General features: G+C 43.5%; 1 protein-coding gene across 1 annotated transcript in view; it reads left to right on the plus strand.

Annotated features, from left to right (window-relative positions):
• LOC140493870 (low choriolytic enzyme-like) overlaps positions 1 to 24,268 on the plus strand; it is a 113,205-nt gene that overhangs the window by 40,170 nt on the left and 48,767 nt on the right. The window contains exon 6 of the mRNA XM_072592863.1: positions 19,732 to 19,852. Coding sequence (XP_072448964.1) covers positions 19,732 to 19,852 — 121 coding nt within the window. The remainder of the gene's footprint in view (positions 1 to 19,731; positions 19,853 to 24,268) is intronic.

Here is a 24,268-nt window from a genome sequence, read left to right on the forward strand (position 1 = left end):
AGTGCAGGCCGTTTCGGCCCCCAAAGTTATGCTGACCTGTGGAAACAATCTGAAACCTATCCAAGCTATACTATTGTATTTTCATCCGCATGTTTATTCAATGGATATTTAAATGCCCTTGCAGTTGGCAAGTCTACTACTGTTGTAGTCAGTGCATTCCACACCCTTACTACTGAGTAAAGACACTACCTGACAGCTGTCCTATATCTATCACACCTCAATTTAAAGTTATGTCCCCTCGTGCTAGCCATCATCATCTGAGGCAAAAGGCTCTCACTGTTCACTATCTAACCCTCTGATTATCTTATATGTCTCAATTAAGTCACACCTCTCAATCTTCTCTCTAATGAAAACAGTCTCAAGTCCCTCAGCCTTTCCTCATAAGGCCTTCCCTCTCTGCCTGGCAACGTCCTATTAAATCTCCTCTGAACCCTTTCCAAAGCTTCCACATCTCTATGTGGTGACCAGAACTGTATGCAATGCTCCAAGTGCAGCCGCACTAGAGTTTTGTACAGCTGCAGCATGACCTCATGGCTCCAAATCTCAATCCCTCTACCAATAAAAGCTAACACACCATATGCCTTAACCACCCTGTTAACCTGGGTGGCAACCTTCAGGGATCTATGAATGGACAGAGGTCTCTCAGCTCATCTATACGACCAAGAATCATACCTTTAGCCCAGTATTCTGTATTCCTGTGACTCCCTCCAAAGGAAATCATCTCACTTTTCTGTATTAAACTCCATTTGCCAACTCACAGCCCAGCTCTGCAGCTTATGTCCTTCTGTAACCTGCTTCTGCACTGTCCATAACTCCACTGACCTTAGTGTCATCTGCAAATTTACTAACCCATCCTTCTATGCGCAGGTCATTGGTAAAAATGACAAATAAGTGGCCCCAAGAACAGCAATTAGAAGGAACCAAAAACACCTGGAGCACAGTTACAATACACAAAAGCAACAGAGAAGTGTCTTTTGAATAAGGCCTGAGTCAGATTGAACAATGACTGAATTAGTGCTGCAGATTTGGAGGTACCACATTGCATTGAGATTAATAACTGAAAAAAATTCAGTAAGGACATACTTAATGTGGTATTACAGATGACATTTTGGTCAGATAGCAACCATTGAACCATTGAAGAAACAGCATGACAAAGATACAAAGCATTGATGAAAATAGAATGTTACTCTTTATTGTGAGAGAAGCTGAATACAAAAGTTGGAGATTATACAGAACTTTTGAGCCCTGTGGAGGGCAGTCCAGGATTTGCAAGTCCTTGGTGGATTGGGAGAGAAGTTGAAGTGGTTGGGCGGCACAGGGCGACAGATTTATTGAGTGCATGTTGCAGAGTTATTCTGCGCATCTGGACACCTCATCTGTATTGTTGCTTTTTGGATCTCCAGTACATTGGAGAGATAGGAAGCCGTTCTGCAGAATGGTTCAGAGCACATCTTCAGGACACATGCACCCAACAACGCCACTTGTGGCTGATCACTTCAACTCCCATCCCACTCCAAAGGGATGGAAGTCTACTGCCAAATCCAAACCACCTGATGCCTGGAAGAAATGCCTCATTTTCCACCTTGGGATCCTCCAACCACACAGTAATGTCAATTTCATCAGTTTTCTCATGTCCCTCTCCCAATCTTATCCCACATCCAATGCTCCAACTCAGCACTGCCCTCAAACTGTTCTACCTGTACATTTACCTTCCCACCTATCTGCTCCGCCCTGACCGGTCACCATCACATCACCTTCCAAGTGACCTTTCCCCTCCAGCTCTGCCCCCCCCCCCCCCTCCCATTTATCTCAGCCTCCCTTGGACCTCCCCACATTCCTGAGGAAGGTCTTATGCCAAAATGTTGACTCTCTTGCTCCTTGGATGCTGCTTGACCTGCTGTGATTTTCCAGCACCACACTTATTGACTAATATCTAGAATAGGCAGGTTGCTTCAGAGGAAACATTGGAAAGACTAACCTTGCATCTGCTAGAGTTTAGAAAGGTAAGATGTGACTTGTTTGGAACAGAAGATCCTGAGGGATCTTGGTAAGAATCAGTGTGAAAAGGTGTTTCCTTTTTGCCTGAGAACCTAGGAGTAAAGGGCCACTATTTCAAAATAAGGGATACCTATATAACATATAGAGATGGCACGGTGGCTGAGTGGTTAGCACTGCTGCCTCACAGCACCAGGGTCCCAGGTTTGATTCCAGTCTCACGCAACTGTCTGTGTGGAGTTTGCGCATTCTCCCCATGTCTGCGTGGGTTTCCTCCGGGTGCTCTGGTTTCCTCCCACAGTCCAAAGATGTGCAGGTCAGGTGAATTGGCCACACTAAATTGCCCATAGGTTAGGTACATTAGTCAGAAGGAAATGGGTCTGGGTGGGTTACTCTGCGGAGGGTCGGTGTGGGCTTGTTGGGCTGAAGGGCCTGTTTCCACACTGTAGGGAATCTAAAAAAAATGTTCTCAGTATGTGATTTTGGAGTGCTGCTCCTCAAAATGTTGGGGAAGCAGAGACCTTGACTATTTTTCTAAGAGCAGAGGAAGATAGGTTTCTAATTCATGAAAGAACTCTAGTACGAGGAAAAGCTAGGTAGGAATGTAAACTCAGTTAGCAGATGTGCATGAGGATTTATTAGTAACAAAATGGCAGATGAAGTGAGCAATAATAATTTGCTCCTCCCTTCACTATACAGTGTGAAAGTCAAGAGCTGTTAGAGTGGGAGGAACTTAGCAAAGTCACAATCATAAGAGAAGTGGAGTTAAAAATGGACAAGTCCAAATATTTCATCTCAAGGTCTTAGAAGTTTCTAAAAAGGTGGTAGATGTATTGGTATGAAATTTTTCATAATTCCCTAGATTCAGGAAAGGTTCCATTGGACTGGAAAGTAGCAAATGAGTACCTTTTTTCAAGGATGATAAAAGCAGAAAGTGCCAAGCCAGAGCTTGATATGTCATAGGGGTTTAAAAACAATCACTTTATCACTGTGTACTTAGCAAAGCTCAAGTTAATTGAGAAGAATCAGCATGTTTTTGTCAAAGTAAAATCATGTTTTCCAATTGTTCTGAACCAGACCAAATCCCTTCAAAATACAGTAAAGGTACCCTCGACCGTAATGTTTTCTTATTTTAACGAGTGCAATGAGATATGTTGCATTCCAGATGCAATTCAACTTGTCAAACTACCAGATTTGAAGTAAACTATGTTTTATTCATACACTACAGGTAAAATACAGTAAAAAGGAAGAAGTTAGCATTACTGAACTCTGTTGGAAAAAACTTCTATAATAATAGATTAACTATTGCTAATTAACTGTTCCAATATAGCAATATCCCATAAACACAGCTTGACAGACAAATTCTGAAAAACTGATTATCTCACATGCAACTCCAGCGGCAGGAAGAGAGCCCCTACTCTAAGGAATAACTGGGGGGGGGGGGGGGTTGCAGGTGTGGGGAGGAGGAGAAAAAGGTTTCTGTATCATTAAGACCCCAGCAGCAGAAAATCTAAAAATCCTGGTTTGTAGAGAATGCCTCTATCCATCCATATTGTTCCAACTTAAACTCAAGGCCTCTCAAACTGTTTACTAGCTGTGAAGATTAAGGTTAAGGCAGAGGTGCCAAACAAAAAAAAAAATGCCACGACAAAATGCACCTCCTAAAAGCCATAGTAGTGTCACACATTTTATCACTGTTCTTTGAAAGATGGGGAAAAACGGAGAGACTGTAGGTGTGTACTACTTATATTTCCAAATGCATTTAATAAGGTATAACAGATTGTTGAAAATATGTTCCTGGACTAGAAAATAACATTCATGCGATTAGAAGATTGGCTGGTAGAAAACAGTGCGTGTAAAGGGTGTTTGATTAGCAGGATGTGACAAGTAGACTATCACAGATGGTGGACAGGTAATCCAAGATGGAGGATGGAAAAAAATTCTGGCTGTAACAGCTGCTCCTTTTGAGGTATTTTAGGTGTTGGAGAGGATTTCCTTGAATTTCAGGAGCAGCAATTAATGTTTCATATGTTATAACATTTTTTTTTCCAAAGTTCCGAAACAAAGTCAAAACAACAGCACTTTAAAAGGAGAGAAGAACAGACATAGGAAGCACATAAAGAGAGCGAGGGGTGGGGGTGGGGGTAGAGGGTGGAAGAGAGCCATTGGTGGGGGGGGGGGGCGGTGGGAAGACAGAGCCATGGGGGGGGTGGGGGGAGGGGGGGGGGAAGAGAGAGGAAAAAGAGAGAGAGGAAAGAGGGGGAAAGAGAGATGGGGGAGAGAGAGGGGGTGTGTGGAAAAGAGAGAGAGAGAAAAAAAAGAGGGGGAAAGAGAGAGAGGGGGAAAGAGAGAGAGGGGGGGAAAGAGAGAGAGAGGGGGGAAAGAGAGAGAGAGGGGGGAAAGAGAGAGAGAGAGGGGGGAAAGAGAGAGAGAGAGGGGGGAAAGAGAGAGAGAGAGAGGGGGGAAAGAGAGAGAGAGGGGGGAAAGAGAGAGAGAGAGGGGGGAAAGAGAGAGAGAGAGGGAGGAAAGAGAGAGAGGGGGGAAAGAGAGAGGGGGGAAGAGAGAGAGAGGGGGAAAAGAAAGAGAGAGGGGAAAAGAGAGAGGGAGAGACGTGGGAAAAGGGGGGAAGAGAGAGAGACATGGGAAAGGGGGGGAAGAGAGAGAGGGGGAAGAGAGAGAGAGGGGGGGAAGAGAGGGGGGGAAGAGAGAGAGAGCAGAGAGAGAGGGAAAAGAGAGAGGGATAGAGAGAGAGAGAGAGGAGGAGGAAAGAGAGAGAGAGAGAGAATAGCTATTTGAATTCATGTATCGCTGGACATCGGAGTGAGTGTGGAAAAATTAACAAACAGTGAAATTCACAACTGATCTTGGAGGAATGTTTGGGCGAAGTCACAGCACAGAAACAGATAAAACTATTCACTTAAGTGTGGTCTACAAAAATGGTCTACAGTAGTGAGTAGAGTGGGTTCTTCCTTGAAGATTTTTTTGGGATATGTCCCTTGATTAAACTTAAAATGTAAGCCATAACTATTATTTTAACCCGGAGTGGTGTTTTATAGAGGAATAAGACTGTTATTTTCTGGGTCTGTAGATTGTGAAGGAGCAAAAATGGCCTTTAATAGAGTAATATGTGCTTTTTTCAAATGTGGGAGTTGAGAGTTTAAGGGTTACTGTGGATTATATCTGCAATAAATGCTGTTGGTTGCGAATCCTATCAGATCGAGTGGATCGGTTGGAGAGACAATTAGAAGCAATGAGGAATTTGCAACAGCAGCGGAATGTGATGGATGGCAGTTATAGGAAGGGGGAGAAGTTGCAGATACAGTCACATATATGGGTTAACTCCAGGAAAGGTAAGAGGGACAGGTGGTTATTGCTGGAGTCTTCTGTGGCTATCCCAATTTCAAACAAGTATGCTGTTTTGGACAATATTAGAGGGTGATCGATTCACAGGGAAAGGCAGCACGATAAGCGAAGTTTCTGGTATTGAGACTGGCTCTAATGCAACCAGGAGTATGTCTGATTCCAAGAGATCAGTTGTGTTAGGGGACTCTAGTCCGAGGAACAGACAGACGTTTCTGTAGCCAACAGCGAAATATCAGAATGGTGTGTTGCTTCCCTGGTGCCAGGAGAGGGTGCAAAATGTTCTCAAGAGAGAGAGAGAGGGGCCAGCAAGAGGTCATTGTCCACATTGGAACCAAAAACATAGGAAGGGAAAAGGTTGAGATTCTGAAGAGAGATTACAGAGAGTTAGGTAGGAATTTAAAGAGGAGGTCCTCGAGAGTAACAATATCTGGATTACTCCTGGTGCTGCGAGCTAGTGAGGGCAGGAATAGGAGGATAGAGCAGATGAATGCATGGCTGAGGAGCTGGTGTATGGGAGAAGGATTCACATTTTTGGATCATTGGAATCTCTTCTTGGGTAGAAGTGACCTGTACAAGAAGAACAGATCCAGAAAATAACAGTCTTATTCCTCTATAAAACACCGCTCCGGGTTAAAATAATAGTTATGGCTTATATTTTAAGTTTAATCAAGGGACATATCCCCATTGCACCTAAATTGGAAGGGGACGAATATAATGGCAGGGAGATTTGCTAGAGCTGCTCGGAGGATTTAAACTAGTAAGGTGGGAGGTGGGACCCAGGGAGATAGTGAGGAAAGAGATCAATCTGAGAACAGTAGCGAGGCAAACAAACAGTCAGGACAGGCAGGGACAAGGTAGCACTAATAAATTTAACTGCATTTATTTCAATGCAAGGGGCCTAACAGGGAAGGCAGATGAACTCAGGGCATGGTTAGGTACATGGGACTGGGATATCATAGCAATTACAGAAACATGGCTCAGGGATGGGCAGGACTGACAGCCTAATGTTCCAGGGTACAAATGCTACAGGAAGGATAGAAAGGGAGGCAAGAGAGGAGGGGGAGTGGCGTTTTTGATAAGGGATAACATTACAGCTGTACTGAGGGAGGATATTCCCTGAAGTACATCCAGGGAAGTTATTTGGGTGGAACTGAGAAATAAGAAAGAGATGATCACCTTATTGAGATTGTATTATAGACCCCCTAATAGTCAGAGGGAAGTTGAGAAACCATCTTGGAAGGAGATCTCAGCTCTCTGTAAGAATAATAGGGTGGTTATGGTAGGGGGATTTTAAACTTTCCAAACACAGACTGGGACTGCCATAATGTTAAAGGTTTAGATGGAGAGGAATTTGTTAAGTGTGTACAAGAAAATTTTCTGATTCAGTATGTGGATGTACCTACTAGAAAAGGTGCCAAACTTGACCTACTCGTGGGAAATAAGAGAGGTAAAAACAATGACTGTAGATGCTGGAAACCAGATTCTGGATTAGTGGCGCTGGAAGAGCACAGCAGTTCAGGCAGCATCCAAGGAGCTTCGAACTCGACGTTTCGGGCAAAAGCCCTTCATCAGGAATAAAGGCAGTGAGCCTGAAGCGTGGAGAGATAAGCAAGAGGAGGGTGGGGGTGGGGAGAAAGTGGCATAAAGTACAATGGGTGAGTGGGGGAGGGGATGAAGGTGATAGGTCAGGGTGGAGAGGGTGGAGTGGATAGGTGGAAAAGGAAATAGGCAGGTAGGACAAGTCCAGACAAGTCATGGGGACAGTGCTGAGCTGGAAGTTTAGAACTAGGGTGAGGTGGGGGAAGGGGAAAATGAGGAAACTGTTGAAGTCCACATTGATGTCCTGGGGTTGAAGTGTTCCGAGGCGGAAGATGAGGCATTCTTCCTCCAGGCATCTGGTGGTGAGGGAGCGGTGGTGAAGGAGGCCCAGGATCTCCATGTCCTCAGGAGAGTGGGAGGGGGAGTTGAAATGTTGGGCCACAGGGCGGTGTGGTTGATTGGTGTGGGTGTCCTGGAGATGTTCCCTAAAGCGCTCTGCTAGGAGGCGCCCAGTTTCCCCAATGTAGAGGAGACCGCATCGGGAGCAACGGATACAATAAATGATATTAGTGGATGTGCAAGTAAAACTTTGATGGATGTGGAAGGCTCCTTCAGGGCCTTGGATAGAGGTGAGGGAGGTGGTGTGGGCGCAGGTTTTATAGTTCAGGTGTAATCCAGGTAGCTGTGGGAGTTGGTGGGTTTGTAAAAAATGTCAGTGTCAAGTCGGTCGTCATTAATGGAGATGGAGAGGTCCAGGTAGGGGAGGGAGGTGTCAGAGATGGTCCAGGTAAATTTAAGGTCAGGGTGGAATGTGTTGGTGAAGTTGACGAATTGCTCAACCTCCTCGTGGGAGCACGAGGTGGCGCCAATGCAGTCATCAATATAGCGGAGGAAGAGGTGGGGAGTGGTGCCGGTGTAATTACGGAAGATCAACTGCTCTATGTAACCAACAAAGAGACAGGCATAGCTGGGGCCCATACGTGTGCCCATGGCTACCCCTTTGGTCTGGAGGAAGTGGAAGGATTCAAAGGAGAAATTGTTAAGGGTGAGGACCAGTTCGGCCAAACGAATGAGAGTGTCGGTGGAAGGGTACTGTTGGGGATGTCTGGAGAGGAAAAAACGGAGGGCTTGGAGGCCCTGGTCATGGCGGATGGAGGTGTGGAGGGATTGGATATCCATGGTGAAGATGAGGCATTGGGGACCGGGGAAACGGAAGTCTTGGAGGAGGTGGAGGGCGTGGGTGGTGTCTCGAATGTATGTGGGGAGTTCCTGGACTAGGGGGATAGGACAGTGTCGAGGTAGGTGGAGATGAGTTCAGTGGGGCAGGAGCATGCTGAGACAATGGGTTGGCCAGGGTGGTCGGGCTTGTGGATCTTGGGAAGGAGGTAGAACCGGGCAGTGCAGGGTTTCTGGACTATGAGTGGGAGATCTCCTGAGGTGATGAGGTTCTGTATGGTCTGGGAAATGATGGTTTGGTGATGGGGAGGGGGGGGGGGGTCATGGTAGAGGGGGGGCAGTAGGAAGAGGTGTCCTCGAGTTGACGTTTGGCGTCAGTGGTGTAGAGGTCAGTGCGCCAGACTGTATCCGCTGGCTTGATGGTGAGGTTGGGATTGGAGCAGAGGGATTGGAGGGCTGCGTGTTGCGAGGGTGAGAGGTTGGTGTGGGGGAGGGAACTAGACAGGTTGAGGCGGTTAATGTCCTGGCAGCAGTTGGAAATGAAGAGGTCGAGGGCAGGTAATAGGCCAACGCGGGGTGTCCAGGTGGATGCAGTGTGTTGGAGGTGGGCGAAGGGGTCCTCGGAAGATGAGCGGAAGTCCTGATTGTGAAAGTAAGCTCGGAGGCGGAGGCGACGGAAGAATTGTTCGACGTCACGGCGTGTATTAAATTCATTGATGCGTGGATGGAGGGGGATGAAGGGGAGTCCTTTGCTGAGGACTGATCATTCGTCCTCAGTGAGGGGGAGGTCTGGGGGGATGGTGAAAACTCGGCAGGGCTGGGACCTGGGATCTGGTGTGGGTGTAGAGCTGGGAGTGGGGGCGGAACCTGTAACTGGGTGTTATGGTGGGGGGAATGGGGGTGGAGTCATGAGCAGGGGTAGTGTCCCCCTCAGGGTTCTGGGGAGTGGGGATAATGACAGTGTGGTCTGTGGGAGGCATGTCAGCAGAATGCCGGTGAGTGGAGCTGGTGGGGCGGAAGTGGTGGTGACCACGGCAGTAGGGGTGGCGGAAGTCACTGAGCATGTGGCATCAGCGATGATGTGAAGGGCGGAAGTGATGTCATGCATGATGCATGAGGAATTGTGAGGAGTGGCTAAGATGGGGGGCGGAAGTGACATCAATCACCGTGGGGGTGGCAGCTGCATCAGCCGCATGGCTAATGGCGGAATAGATTCCGAGGCCAGGGGAATCTTCTGGAATGTTTGAGGAGCGCTGGTTATGGAGGCCTCCTTCACCGCCACTCCTTCACCACCAGACGCCTGGAGGAAGAACGCCTCATCTTCCACCTCAGAACACTTCAACCCCAGGACATCAATGTGGACTTCAACAGTTTCCTCATTTCCCCTTCCCCCACCTCACCCTGGTTCTAAACTTTCAGCTCAGCACTGTCCCCATGACTTGTCCGGACTTGTCCTACCTGCCTATCTCCTTTTCCACCTATCCACTCCACCCTCTCCTCCCTGACCTATCATCTTCATCCCCTCCCCCACTCACCCATTGTACTTTATACTTTCTCCCCACCCCCACCCTCCTCTAGCTTATCTCTCCACGCTTCAGGCTCACTGCCTTTATTCCTGATGAAGGGCTTTTGCCCGAAACGTCGATTTCAAAGCTCCTTGGATGCTGCCTGAACTGCTGTGCTCTTCCAGCACCACTAATCCAGAATCTTGGGAAATAAGGCAGGGCAGGTGACTGAGGTGTCAGTGGGGGAGCACTTTGGGGTCAGCAACCATAATTCTATTAGATTTAAAAATAGTGATGGAAAAAGATAGACCAGATCTAAAAGTTGAAGTTCTAAATTGGAGAAAGGCCAATTTTTACGATATTAAGCAAGAACCTGTGGGCGGCACGGTGCCAAATTCCCACCTCAGGCGACTGACTGTGTGAGTTTGCACATTCTCCCTGTGTCTGCATGGGTTTCCTCCAGGTACTCCGGCTTCCTCCCACAGTCCAAAAAATGGGCAGGTTAGGTGAACTGGCCATGCTAAATTGCCCGTAGCGTTAGGTGAAGGGGTCTGGGTGGGTTGCACTTCGGTGGGTCGGTGTGGACTTGTTGGGCTGAAGAGCCTGTTTCCACACTAAGTAATCTAATCTAAACTTACAAAAGCCGACTGTGGGCAGATGTTCGCAGGTTAATGGACGGCTGGAAAATGGGAAGGCTTCAGAAATGAGATAATGAGAGAGTCCAGAGAAAGTATATAACTTTAATGGCTGGTAGGTATAGGAAATGCTGGATGACTAAAGAAATTGAAGGTTTGGTTAAGAAAAAGAAGAAAACATATCAGGAAGAGACAGGATAGATCAAGTGAATCCTTAGAGTAAAAAAGCAGTAGGAGTATACTTAAGAGGGAAATCAGGAGGGCAAAAAGGGGATTTGAATAGCTTTCGCAACTAGAATTAAGGAGAAAATCCAAAGGGTTTTTTTTTCACAAATACGTTAAGGACAAAAGGATAACAAGGGAGAGACTAGGGCCCCTCAAAGATCAGCAAAGGTCCACTAGCTTCATGATGTTTTCGTTGGTAATGTGATTGGCGGTGGTTGGTGTGTGTGTGATGGTCTCTTCTAAAATTGTGGTAAGTGTTTCCTTTGTCAGGTCGATGTTGATGGAGGTGAACAGTGCTGTTATGTCGAATTAGGTCATTGTTTCGTCTTCCTCTATTTTGGTGTTTTTGATGATTTTTAGGAATTCCTGGGTGGAGTGGATGGAGTGCTGTGACTCTTCTACTAGGTATTTCAGTCTTGTGTGTAGTTCTTTGGCCAGTCTGTAAGTTAGTGTTCCGGGTAGTGAGACTGTGGGTCTGAGGGGGGGGCTCCTGGTTTATGGATTTTTGGTAGTCCATAGAATCGTGGGGTGTTGATCCTGTTTGGTTGCATTTTTTGGAATTCTGTCTTGTTTAAATGACTGGAATTGTGTAATTTTCTTAGGAGATATGTAGATTTGTTTCCTAGTTGTGAGTTTGGGTCCAGCGCCACCTGTTGGTAGGTGTTGGTGTCTGCGAGTAGTGCATTGGCTTTCTCTATGTAGTAAGGTAAAAACAATGACTGCAAATGCTGAAAACCAAATACTGGATTAGTGGTGCTGGAAGAGCACAGCAGTTCAGGCAGCATCCAACGAGCAGCGAAATCGACGTTTCGGGCAAAAGCCCTTCATCAGGAATAAAGGCAGTGAGCCTGAAGCATGGAGAGATAAGCTAGAGGAGGGTGGGGGTGGGGAGAGAGTAGCATAGAGTACAATGGGTGAGTGGGGGAGGGGATGAAGGTGATAGGTCAAGGAGGAGAGGGTGGAGTGGATAGGTGGAAAAGGAGCTAGGCAGGTCGGACAAGTCAAGGAGACAGTAACTGAGCTGGAAGTTTGAAACTAGGATGAGGTGGGGGAAGGGGAAATGAGGAAGCTGTTGAAGTCCACATTGATGCCCTGGGGTTGAAGTGTTCCGAGGCGGAAGATGAGGTGTTCTTCCTCCAGGCGTCTGGTGGTGAGGGAGCGGCGGTGAAGGAGGCCCAGGACCTCCATGTCCTCGGCAGAATGGGAGGGGGAGTTGAACTGTTGGGCCACGGGGCGGTTTGGTTGATTGGTGCAGGTGTCTCGGAGATGTTCCCTAAAGCGCTCTGCTAGGAGGCGCCCAGTCTCCCCAATGTAGAGGAGACCACATCGGGAGCAACGGATACAATAAATGATATTGGTGGATGTGCAGGTGAAACTTTGATGGATGTGCAAGGCTCCTTTAGGGCCTTGGGTAGAGGTGAGGGAGGAGGTGTGGGCACAGGTTTTACAGTTCCTGCGGTGGAACAGCCAGAAACCCTAACCACCTTACCGTACATCAAAGAAGTTTCAGAAATGACAGCCAGACTACTAAGACCCCTCAGAATCCTAGTAGCACACAAACCCACCAACACTCCCAAACAAAAATTAACAAACTTAAAAGACCCAGTACCACCCATGGACAAAACCAACGTCTTCTACAAAATTCCATGCAAGGACTGCCACAGGTACTACGTAGGACAAACGGGAAGAAAGTTAGCCACTAGGATACATGAACACCAGCTAGCCACAAAAAGACATGATCCTCTCTCCCTCGTAGCCCTACATACGGATGAAAAAAAACACCAGTTCGACTCGGACAATACATCTATCCTGGGACAGGCTAAGCAAAGACATGCCAGAAAATTCCTAGAGGCCTGGCACTCCAACCACAACGCCATAAACAAATACATAGATCTAGATACCATCGATTAACCCCTCAGAAAACGAACAGGAAATTACATCATCACAAACCCCAGGAACCCCATCCAGGACAAACATATAATTAGAAAGCAGGAGACAACAGCTTCGCTTCACTTGGAGGTCGCCACTGATGATGTTACCTAGCCAGGTAATGAAACGACTGGATATCAAACCTACAGCTCAGCGAGCAAACCTACACCATAAACCTCAACCTGAGCTACAAACCTTCACAAACCTTGCAGTAATCAGGCTACGGAATGCTTTGCCTGCAACGGTAGTAGATCCGCCAAGTTTAAGTGCATTTAAGTCATCATTGGACAGGCATATGGACGTATATGGAATAGTGTAGGTGGGATGGGCTTCAAATTAGTATGACAGGGCGGCGCACCATCGAGGGCTGAAGGGCCTGTACTGCGCTGTAATATTCTATGTTCTATGTTAAAGAGACCTTGGAATGCAGGTTCATAGCTCCTTGAAAGTGGAGTCGCAGGTAGATAGGATAGTGAAGGCAGTGTTTGGTATGCTTTCTTTTATTGGTCAGAGTATTGAATACAGGAGTTGGGAGGTCATGTTGCAGCTGTACAGGACATTGGTTAGGCCACTGTTGGAAAATTGCGTGCAATTCTGGTCTCCTTCATATCGGAAAGATGTTGTGAAACTTGAAAGGGTTCAGAAAAAATTTGCAAGGATGTTGCCAGAGTTGGAGGATTTGAGTTATAGGAGAGGCTGAACAGGCTGGGGCTGTTTTCCCTGGAGCGTCAGAGGCTGAGGGGCAACCTTATAGAGGTTACAAAATTATGGGGGAGAATGGTTAGGGTTAATAGACAAAGTCGTTTTCCTGGGGAGGGGGAAACAAAAGTCCATAACTAGAGATCATAGGTTTAGGGAGACAGAGGAAGATATAAAAGAGACCTAAGGGGCAACTTTTTCATGCAGAGTGTGTGGTACATGTATGGAATGAGCTGCCAGAGGAAGTTGTGGAGGCTGGTACAATTGCAACATTTAAGAGGCATTTGGATGGGTATATGAATAGGAATGGTTTGGAGGGATATGGGCCGGGAGTTGGCAGGTGGGACTAGATTAGTTTGGGATATCTGGTTGGACCGAAGGGTGTGTTTCTGTGCTGTACATCTCTATGACTCTATGACGCAGGCATCCGTGTTGGGGACTCAACTTTTTGCACTTTACATCACTGATTTAGAGGAGGAAAGTGAAGGCGAAGTAGTTGATACCAAAATAGGTAGGAACATGTGATGTGAAGACGACAAAGAAGTTGCAAGTGTATATAGATCAGTTGAGTGAACAAACAAAAATCAGGTAGTTTGAGTATTTGGGATTGCAGGAAGTTGTTTGCTTAGGTAGGGAGAATAAATAGCAAATTTACTTAAATGGAGAACAACTGGAGAATTCCAAGGTACAGAGGGATTTGGATGATCTGGTGCAAGAGACCAAAAACGTTAGTATGCAGGTGTAGCATGTAATCACAAAATCTATTGGATTCTGTCTATTAAAGAGAGGAATTGACAATCATAAGGATGTCATGCATCAGTTACACAGAGCATTTGAGAGACAACATCTTGAAAACTGAAGTTTCAGTCCTCTTTTAAGACAGAATGTAAATTGGTTGAAGATGGCTCAGAGGAAGTTTACTAAACCAGTACTGGAAATGAGTGGATTGTGTTATGAGGATAGGTTCAACAGGCTGGGTTTGTTTGCATTGGAGTTTAGAAGATGAGATGTGGCTTGAATGAAGTGTCTAAGATAGTCTTGATAAGATGGACCTGACAGTTTTGCTTGAGTTCAGAACTAGGGTAGACTGTTGTAAAATTTGAAGTGCGAAAAACACAGAGACATAGACAAAAAAAATCACAACATTGTATCAGTTGCATGACAGATCTTTTGCTATAAAGTTTGTTTGATGATCCTGCTCCATAGCTAGCTAATGAAGGAGCAGTGCTCCAAAAACCAGTACTTCCAAATAAAGCTGTTGGACTATACCCTGGTGTTGTTGTTCTTTTTAAACTTTCACCACAAGGTGGTATGACTCCAATCAAAGCTTCAAAGAATCCTACAGCCCGTTGAGTCCAGACCAACCCTTTGAAGAGCATCCTTCCCACTAACCCTGCATTTCCCACGGCCAATCTACCTAAACTTCACATCTTTGGTCTGTAAGAGGAAACCATAGCATCCAGAAGAAAGCCATGCAGACATGGGGAGAATGTGCAAACTCCATACAATTCCAAGGGTGGAATTGAACCCAGATCCCTAACCATTGAGCCACCCCTCACTTACCTTTTGCTTTCCAGTGACTTAAAGTTTTGCTCCATAAGTCATGTTTGTTCACATGCTGCTTTAATAAATGGATTCACTCACCTTTTCAAGGTTCAGTTTGCGTTTGGACCAAAATTGTAATGGATTCTTTTGTTAACATCTTGGGGTCTCTGACAAGCAGGATCTGAAATTGACTTGCCATATAAATTCTGTGGCAAGTTACTCTGACTCCCTAAAGCCTGCCCATTATCTAGAAGATTCAAGTTAGGTCTTTGAAATAATTGCATGTGTCTTCAGTGGAAGATACCAGTTGCATGCCACAACATCAAGAGTTAGGGGGAAAGAGGTGCCTGTAGTAGCATCACTAAGGAGAAGATGCAGGGGAACTGAAAGATCTGAAGGTAGGTAAATTACCTGCACTGGATGGCTACACACTAGTGCTTTGAAGGAGATAGCTGGGGAATTGTAGAGGCAATAGTGGTGATCTTTCAGGGATCACTGGAATCAGAAGCTCCCTGAGGACCAGAAAAGGGATAATGTAACATTTCTGTTTAAAAGGGAGGGAGACAAGATGGGAAATTATAGGCCAGTTAGCCTACCTAGGTCAATGGTAAGATTTTAGAGCGTAGTATTAGGTATGAGATTACAGAGTACTTGAAAGTGCGTAGTAAAAGAAGGCTGAGTCAGCACAGCTTCATCAAGGGGAAGATTATTGGACTGACAGGAAATGAAGACTCAGGAGGCAGGCAGAACTAGGCAAATGGAATATTTTTATATCTTCCTCAATGTATAAATTCAATTTGTTTAATCTTTGGCTCAGAGCAGAAGACAGACCAGTGACACTAATTTATACAGTAAAAAGCAGTATTTTATACATTTGTGTATTACAAATGATCCCATAGAGTGTGGTTACAGCCCTTCCCTTTTAATCCATCCACCTAATCCTGCAAAACACTAAATGATGGGAATTCCTGTGGACAGCCTCAGGTTCCTACGATCTCCTGGTGTTTAACAGGCACTATAATCTCTAGGCCTTGGGATTTTTCTACGTATTCCAGAGTTAATTACAACATTCCTTTGGCTTCAAGCTGGCTTATCTGTAGGGACAGTTTGAATTCTATTATTCATTGTATTGTATTTTAATCCAGTACAATTACTCTTATGTTTTCCACTATCCTAAATATATACATACAAAAATGCAAAAGATGGTTAGGTTTAACTTATTGCTGAGATATTAGTAATATGGACCGCAGTTAAGTTAGTGTAAAATTATACAGTGTAATTAGTGGGCCATGAACAATCTTGAAGTCATTTCCTCAAGCTAGTTAATGTCACATCTAGGTTTAAATGCTTTTTAAGTACTTTTATTAAGCATTGGTTATGTATTAATTTTGGTAGAAAATTGCCCCTGTGGTTCTGATGAATCTTGAACAAGATTCTTTGATATTGAGTAACTCTTAAAAGGTAACTATTTTCCACAAACTAACATTAGCTGTTGTCTTGATAGCTATTTAGGGAGTTGACTAGGCTGTATCTTGCATCTGGTGTTTATCCTTTCACTGTGACAATTATTCTTCCATTAATGAAAGGCCAAGATTAGTGGCTTGTCTGTTTTACAGATATACTCTTATCACAACTGTCGGGAATGATGTGCTTATGGCCTGTTCAAAAGGTGGTGTGTGTCTTTTAATTAAGGGCCAGAACAGACTATTCTTATTTATCTCCTGTTGGCTATCTTGTATTGTAGAGCTAGGACAGGCCAACACTGTTTGTTTGCCATTTTGTCTGAGCAGACATGGACTATTTTGTTCTAAGCATGTACAATACACACCTATAGAGGTCATGCCTGACAAAACTTTAAATTCTTTGAAGAGGTAATGAGTAAGTTAGACAAAGGACAACCTGTGGACATGTTTGCATATCCAGAAAGCCTTTAACAAGGTGCAATTGGAGAGTGGCAATAATAGCCTCATTGAGTATCCACAGTAGCACAGGAGGCTGCTTTTTCAGATACAAGCCCATGGTGTTGGAGTAAGGTACTGATATGGATAGAGGATTGGCTGACTGGCAGAAGGCAGAGAGTGGGGATAAAAAGGTCTTTTTCAGGGTGGCAGAGAGCCAGTGTCTAGTGGAGTTCTGCAGACGTCAGTGCTGAGACCACAATATTTATGTTATAGCTCAACGATTTGGATGAAGGAACTGAGGGCATTGCTGCTATGTCTTGCAGATGACAAAGATGGACAGATAAGTTGTGGGAACGCTGCAGAAGGACTTGGACAGGCTGGGGGATTGGGTGAAGAAATAGCAGATAGAATACAATGTATGAAAGTCAGAAGTTATTCAGTAGGAAGAATAGAGGCATAGATTAGTTTCTAAATCTGGAAAGGCTTTGAAAATCTGAAGCCGAGAAAAGGGACTTAAAAGTCCGAGGTTGGGATTCTGTTAAGATTAACATGTAGACTCAGTTCACAAGAAGGTATGGGATGGTGTTCAAATTATGACCAAAATTAGTGAATTTGGAAAATAAGTTCATTGAGTATTGGCAGTTGCACAGTTTAAGGTGATGGAATCCCAAAAGTATAGTTCTAACAATATCCTTTTATACAGTTCTTGCATATTAAAGTTCTGGCACTGTTAAATAATTGTATCTATTGTTCACAAAAATTCATATAACATCTGTCTGGGGAAGCAGGCGATTTAAACATCTTATACATGCTCCCCTGAAGGGATTAGAGTGTCTGTCCAGTCTGCTTGCATAATCAAGATGTTAGCCCTTTTATCTTTTAAGTTAATAAAAATACTAACCCTAGGTGATCTACACAAGTTTGAAGTTATACATCTGCTTAATTAATAAAAAGGATATTAAACTAATTACTGTAACTGGGTCATATAATTTTGTTTGCTATTACCAGTTTTGACATTCATTCATGCAGTTTCACAGAAGCACTGTTTTGATCAAAGTTTCTTAGAGGGGATAGCAGCCCTATTAATATTTAACAGGAACATATTAGTTGAGAAAACTAAATGTTTTAGCTATCCAGGTCCCAAGAGCTGATTAATATTATAATCTTTCCATAATTTCAGGTGAGTCAGTCATGGCAGTGGGACAGCATGGTTCTGAAGAAGTTACCATATTGACACTTATTCAGGGGCAGCTTTTGATATAGAAATAGCATGGGGCTGTTAAGGATTGATAGTGTGAAGCAACAGCAATGGGTTGGAGGGATGTTTTAATTTTGTCTTGTAATAGTAAAGTGTGGTTTTATGAATGAAAGAAAATGTTGCATAGTGAATACGGTTAACTGGTGAGCCAGTTAGTACAGAGTTACAAATGAATGAATGGGAATGCAGTAAAGAGACCTATAACAATATCTCACAAAAGCAAATGCACCCCCCGCATTCACTCAAGAGGTTGTACTGCTGAGGTTTCATTCACGAAGAAAGGTGACAGTGAGCTTGCCTCAAAAAATTTCTAGAGATTTTACCATTGTGTCAGTGAGGCCCCAAACATCAAATCATCTTCTTGGTAGCTTCTCCCATGAATCTCAAAGTCGTTACACTTCCTCAAGCCACTATATATGAGCCAGTACTTGTCCTCTGGCATTTAAGGTGTCCATACCATGGCATAGAGTCATACAACATAGCAAAAAAAAGGCCCTTCGTCCATGTTGACTAAATTTCCCAAACTAAATGAGTGCCACTTGGCTGCATTTGGCCCATATCCCTCTAAGCCTTCCTGTTCATGAGCTTATCAAAGTGTGGGGATCAGTCTCAATGTCCCAAGAATCTGAACCCCTTCCTCCTGCCACATTCATGTGTTATATCCTGTTATTTTTATCTTTGCTGGCACATAGCATTGGTCGTAATCCTGAAACTATACAACGGTATTCTGCTGGTAGTACCTCTTGTTTTTCTACTTATGTAGTCAATATTGGTACTACCTTGGCCACTTGCTGTTCTTTCACATAGCTGCACATCTCAACATCTGGAACTATTGTAAAATCCAGTTTGTTGCTCTCCACTTCAGGAAAGGCTTCACTTGAATTTTCATGTGATTCTCCCACATTTCTCAGCATAGCCATATTGATCAGATTCTAGGAAGACTTCGCCCATTATTTTTATATGGGGGCAACATGAGAGTTTCTAGGCAATAAGTTCCTACAAGTAGGAATTAGATACATCTTGTTGTTACATTGAATGAGGATAACTGCATGAAAATGTATGTCATTCTCCCATCTTAAACCTATGGAATCTTTTGTGGTCCTTGAAGGATGAAACCTTGACTTGAGGTTTCATCTAAAAGGTGGAGACCCTGAAGTATTTACCTGAGCTGCATTAATATTCAAAATGCAAAGTCTGCACTTCATTACAAAGTTGTAAATGTTTTAGTTTAAGTAAGTTAGTTTTCATTGGTATGGACCAGGCCTGGACTGCTCCCTCCCTCAATATTTTAAGTAGCCTAGCTTTATTTTAAAAAGCTAGGCTTTTTCTAACTTTTGATTTTAACTTTTGAAGCAAAGGTGAAATTCCTAACTTTATTTTAAAAAGGTATAAGGTGTTCCAGGTATGAAGGTTCCAGCTCATCAATCCAGCATTAAACAAAAATGTATTTAAACACTAGAGTTGAAACACAAAGAAAGCAGAATTTAGAATAACTTAGCTATTGGAAAACTTAACTGACCCAATAAAGCAACTTAACGAAGGATCTGTTCTAATATTGTAACATCCCACAAATACATCCCTTGGCAAAAAAAGTTGATTCAAACAGATTCTTATTGGCAGGAGGGAACAACATCCAGACAGATTTCACAGAAAGTTAGTTAGGAATCATTTACTGAAGCTTCCACCCTTCTGGTACTCAGATCTTTGACTGCAATAGCTAAAAAAGCTAGAAAAACCCTGAACTGGAGAACTGGCCACTCCCCTTCAATTGTTAAATGGTTCTAGCTCCCTCGACTCTTCACCTTTACAACCCATCTTTAAACATGGAAAAAAAGTCAAGACAAAATAACCTTTCTAAAAGTGACAACATTGTCACAACATTGGTGAATGATGTGGCAGTTGTGACATTTGTGATGATTATGTACAATCAACTATTAAATGGTTTTATTCTTTAATTGCAGATGCATTTAGCAGACAGCTAATCAAAAGATCTCTTGATGAGATTGCTATTTTAACATGCGTAAAGTTTTACCACAGTCATAAACACGAACCAGCCTTTATTGATGTTAATTCAGAGAGAGGGTAAGTTGCAAAATTCAGATGTGTAACAAACATGTTAGTGTATTCAGTGATCTGTTATTTATGCCTAATAAAGTTTAAGATGTGATAGGTGTGGAGATGCAGTGAACCAAGGACAGAGTACTTCAATTTTGGGTATAAACTTGGGAATCTGGTGCAGATGGGGCACCTGCATCTTTGTTAAGTTCTTTTCAAGCAATAAATTTATCTGTCAGTTTTTCTCAAGATATAATACTCAGACTAGAACTTCAAAAGTCACACTAGTTAAAAAGCCTGGAATATGCTTCAAATTATGATTAAAGAAAAATGTTGGCTGAATAGGTATTAATTACTGTAACAGAAGTCTGACTTAGTAGTTGCAATTTGTGTGTCAGTCACCAGCACTCTTATTAAAGCAAAAGAGTTTTGTAACCCAGACTGGGAGCACAGAGTAGGGCAAGAAACACATAGCCTTCATATTCTGAGCTAACTTGGTAATTTGATGCAGCTAGGAATGGAGTGTAAAAACGGTGCTGCTCTTTATACCTTTATCCAAACCCCAAAAGATGGTGAATATTCAAAACAATTTAATGTGAGCAGGTAGGTGATTTGTCAGCATTTGAGGATGCAGCCCTCTGAACAAAAGCAATAGTTTTCACTGAGGAGCACAACTACTGCATTAAAATTTATAGCTTAACTAGTTAAATTATTTCAGATAACTGCAGATAATGGTTGAGTGATGGTCTGAAATTTTATCAGTTGAGCAAAATACAAAAACCATAGTAAATGATGCGTAACACACAGAAGCTGGGAGGTAACATTGTTATCCATTTCCACCTCCTGATGCTCCCTGGCTTGTTGTGTTCTTCCAGCCTCCTGCTTGTCTACCTTGGATTCCAGCATCTGCAGTTTTTTTTTAAGTGTATAAAAAGTTGTGATGCAGGTATGGAGACCCAGAGGTAGCAATGGAGGAACCTTAGCAGTTATAATTTTCCAACTAGTTTTATTGTCTTTAAACTTTTGTTGTTGAAAGCAGGGACTATCACCATGATACAGAGAGGCATTCAAATGTAGGAGTCAAAAAAAGGGCATGATATAGTTAAAGGGATAAATACTGTTCTATGAAGTCATAAAGGGAGTCCAAAAGGCTATCTTGCCTGCTTAGTGCCAGAATCTAAGGGCATCTCAATGCTGGAGAGGAATTTGAGAGTGGCAGGGGTTGAGGTAGTTATTACAGTCCTTCTGAGTGCAGCAGCACAGGTCAGGCTAGGAAAAGAAACTGCTAAGGAAGTATGAACAGCTCGATAATGAAGTATAAAGGTAGAATGTCTTCATTCTGAGACTATGCCCTCGGGTCCTGGTTTCTTCTGGAAGAATAATTTTCTCCAGTTTGGCTCTGTCCAGCTTCTTAATATTCTCTAAATTTCAATCAGATGTTGTTTCCCCCCCCATCCTTCTAAACTCCAAGTAAAGGCCAAGAATCCATACCTGCTCCTTGTACGACAAGCCCTTCATTGCTAGGATCATTGTGAACCTCCTCTGGACCCTTTCCAGGAGAGTACATCCTTTCCGGAGATATGGAACCCAACACTGCTCACAATGTTCTAAGTGCAGTCTAACCAGAGTCTTACATCCTCAGCAGTATACCTGTCATATTCTGACCCTCTTGAAATTCTATTTGCCTTACTAACTGCCAACTGAACTTGCACGTTAGCCATTATAGGATCCCAAACTAGTTGGACTCTTAAAGCTTCAGGTAACTGAAGTCTTTCTTCATTCAGAAAGTAATCTATGCCTCTATTCTTCCTACCAAAGTGCATAATTTCAGACACTTTCTGCCACTTCTTTGCCCATTCTCTTAACTTGTTTAAGTCCTTCTGCAGCCTTCCCACTTGGTTTCTCCATCTAATTTTGGGTCATCTGCAAACTTAAACAATGCTCATTCTTGGTTTCTTTGTCCAGATCATTAATGTTCAGTGTGAATAGTTGTGGTTTCAACACTGACCCTGCAGAACTTCATAAGTCACTGATCCTTTTATACCCACTCTCAGCCTTCTGAGAGTCAGCCAATCCTCTATCCATGCCAGCATCTTGCCACTAACACCAGGGGTTATGTTATTTTGCAATCTCTTGCGCAGCACTTGTCAAAGGCCTTCTGGAGAAGCAAACATACCATGGCCACTGGTTCACCTTTGTCTAACTTACTCATTACCTCCTCAAAAGGATCTAAGGCTTATCAGACAAGACCTCCTTGACAAAGCAAGATGACTCAGCCCTATTTTACAATACACATCCAAGTACTCTACAATCTCATACTTAATAATAGACTGTAAAATATTACCATTGAACGAGGCCAGGCTGTATTCAACTCAGTCCACTTACTGTTGTAAGGTTCTGGTGTTCTACTGCTGTCTTCCATCATGAAACTGATGCAGATTCCCCTAATGTTTATTTGTTCCCCATTATTACTGCTCCAGCAGTCCATTGAACTCTGGCTAACCTGTCCCTCATGTCATTTGTAGTTCCCTTTACTCAATTGTAATACTGTTACATCTGATTCTGGCTTCTCCCTCACAAACTGCAAGGTGAATTCAATCATACTGTGGTCACTGTCCCCTAGGGGTGCTTTCACCGTAAGCTCCCTAATCAAGTCTACCTCATTAAAAAAAATCACTAAATCCAGAGTTTCCTGTTTCCTCATGAGCTTTACCACAAGCTACTCTAAACAAGCCTTCTGGAGGCATTCCTTTTCTTTGGATCTGCTACTATCCAGATTTCCCAGTCCACCTGCATACTGAAGTCCTCCATGATTATTGAATTGGTGCTTTCTTATATTTCTTGTGTCCCAATTTATTTTCTACCCCACATCCTGATTACTGCCAGGAGATCTTTAGGTAACTCACAGCAGGGTCTTTTTATCCCTTTCCCAACTCTACCCAGACAGATTCTACACCATCCTTATATTGCTTCTTTCTATGGAAGAATTTTCATTTTCTCCCCACCACTCCAAAAAGAAAGGCATCCCAGTCCTTCTGCTCTTGTGCCTGACCTTTCAATATCACATGTATCTTTGGATAATTCAGTTGCAGCCACATCTCTGCAATGCTTACAACTCCAACCTGCCAATTTCAATCCGTGCTTCAAGCTCATTTACCTTGTTTCATATCCTACACACAGTTAACCACACCCCTCTTAATCATTCACTTATCTGCTGTGCCTGAAGTTAGATTCCTGCCCCTTTCCTTACTCAGTCCGAGAGTGGTGGGGGTTGCTTTTCAGACTGAAGTAGTGTGATCATCAGTGTGCCACATGGATCAGCACTGGGTCTGCTACTTGGTCATTTGTATGAATGATTTGGGCATGAGCATAGGAGGTAGAGTTGGTAAGTTTGTCTATGACGCTGAAACTGGTGGTGTAATGGACAGCTACGAAGGTTACCTCAGTTCAACAGGACCTTGATCAGAAGGATCAGTGGGCTAAGGAGTGGCAGATGGAGTCTATTTTAGAAAAATAGGAGTGCTGCATTTTGGAAAGGCAAATCAGGGAAGGACTTATACACTTAATGGTAAGGTCCTGGGGAGTGTTGCTGAACAAAGAGACTTTCGAATGCAGGTTTATAGTTCCTTAAACAGATTTTCAGGTAAGCAGGATAGTGAATATGGCATATGGTATTTTCCTTTATTGGAAAATGCATTGAGTGTAGAAGTTGGGAGGTTATGTTGCAGCTGTACAGGATGTTAATTGGGCTACTTTTGGAACAACTCATTCAGTTTTGGTCTCCCTGGTATAGGAAGCATGTTGTAAAATTTGAAAAGGTTTAGAAAAGATTTACAAATATGTTGGAAGGTTTGTGCAATAGGGAGAGGCTGAATAGACTGGGGCAGTTTTCCCCAGACCATCAGAGGTTGAAGTATGGCCTTAGAAATTTATAAGATCATGGAGGAGCATAGATAGGATGAATAGCCAAAGTAGTTTTCCCAGCATAAGGGTCCAAAACTAGAGAGCATAGTTTTAAGGTGAGAGAGGAAGATTTAAAATGAATCAGAGGGGCAAATTTTTCACACAGAAGGTAGTGCATGTATGGAATGAACTGCCAGAGGAAGTGGTGGAGGCTATTAGAATTACAAAATTGAAAAAGGTAGTTGGATAAGTATATGAATAGGAAGGGTTTAGAGGGATATGGGCCAAATGCTGGCAAATTGGACGAGGTCACATTGAGATGTCTGGTAAGCACAGATAAGTTGATCAAAAGGGTCTGTTTCTGTGCTGTATAACTATATTTCTCCAATTTAATCAGAAAGCAATTTACAATATGGTGTTCAAATTAGCAGTAAATTACCAAGCAACAAACTTACTTTTTTTTTGTCTTTTTATTGTTTCTGACCCCAAGCTTCCTCCCCTATTGATTAGTCCTGTCTTTATCTCTCTGAACTCCCAGAG

The sequence above is a fragment of the Chiloscyllium punctatum genome, chromosome 22 (genome assembly GCF_047496795.1).
Source record: "Chiloscyllium punctatum isolate Juve2018m chromosome 22, sChiPun1.3, whole genome shotgun sequence".
Lineage (NCBI taxonomy): Eukaryota > Metazoa > Chordata > Chondrichthyes > Orectolobiformes > Hemiscylliidae > Chiloscyllium > Chiloscyllium punctatum.